The following is a 940-nucleotide window of genomic DNA, read 5'->3' as shown; positions in this document are numbered from 1 at the left end:
CGGTTTCGCGTAGTATCTTATAGAGTGCCATGGGAAACAAGCCAAACCTTCGAAATAATTGGATTATCTGTAGTTTAACCTTGATAGGGTACTAAATTGCTGCCTTTAGCATTGTAAGTTGCACATCGTCCGTCATGCGATACTAGTATATGAAACAATATCCCGAGAGCAGTAAAGGTACGTGGGATCTCGTAAAGTCTCGTTTATACGGGACTCTCTGTGCCGTGTCTGTCGTGAATATGAAGATGCACTCCACATCAAAACTACTTGTGTACTTTACTGGGTATGAGTATTAAACTTGAAGAGTTACTGTTCGGGGTGACCAGACGCTACCATATTTTTTACATTTCAATAGAATCAATTGTTTTATTCAAAGTTGATCTACAACCAACACACACACACACACAGAATATTTCATGATAAATAATTCCAAAACTCTCAAGTAGCTAAAATTAGTGCGTTATTTATTACTGATTATTGCAAATAGTAACGAAAACCCCTTCCCTCCCAAAAATTATGTAAGCAATTTTTTTAACATTCTCTGAGTTATGTTCGGTGGTCATTGTGTGAATTGTGTCTCACGTTTTGCCTCTACATTAATTCCATTTGCTATATTTGAGATGTTCAAGTACAGCTCAGCAAGCCTGGGCTGATTTTGCCCATAGGCGGCAGCAAACTTCGAACAGCATTGTGGATGCGCTACTTCTCTGAGTAGTTCTCTGTTTTCATTTTGTCTCGTATATCAACAGTTGGATAGTCCCAGTTATTCAATCCGGCATCCTTGACATCTTCGTCAGTTCCTGCTTCCTCGTTGGCATCGACATTCTCCCAGCTCGTTGCCACGGACGTGCCATCATTCCCTTCACTTTTTCCGTCTCCTGCCTGTGTCTGTGTGTCGTCTGCCGTGTTTACATCCGGGGTGTTAGGTGTTTCGAGTGTC

At 41.3% G+C, this 940-nt stretch overlaps 1 protein-coding gene across 1 annotated transcript in view; it reads right to left on the bottom strand.

The window, feature by feature from the left end:
• Positions 1-438: 438 nt before the first annotated feature.
• LOC139125053 (multiple epidermal growth factor-like domains protein 11) overlaps positions 439-940 on the bottom strand; it is a 16,750-nt gene continuing 16,248 nt past the window's right edge. The window contains exon 11 of the mRNA XM_070691166.1: positions 439-940. This exon is cut by the window's right edge and continues 61 nt beyond it. Coding sequence (XP_070547267.1) covers positions 700-940 — 241 coding nt within the window. The 3' untranslated portion in view covers positions 439-699.

The sequence above is a fragment of the Ptychodera flava genome, assembly GCF_041260155.1.
Source record: "Ptychodera flava strain L36383 chromosome 23 unlocalized genomic scaffold, AS_Pfla_20210202 Scaffold_24__1_contigs__length_23054250_pilon, whole genome shotgun sequence".
NCBI classification, from domain to species: domain Eukaryota; kingdom Metazoa; phylum Hemichordata; class Enteropneusta; family Ptychoderidae; genus Ptychodera; species Ptychodera flava.
The sequence above is the reverse complement of the archived record's forward strand: the minus strand, read 5'-3'. Positions and strand labels throughout refer to the sequence as shown.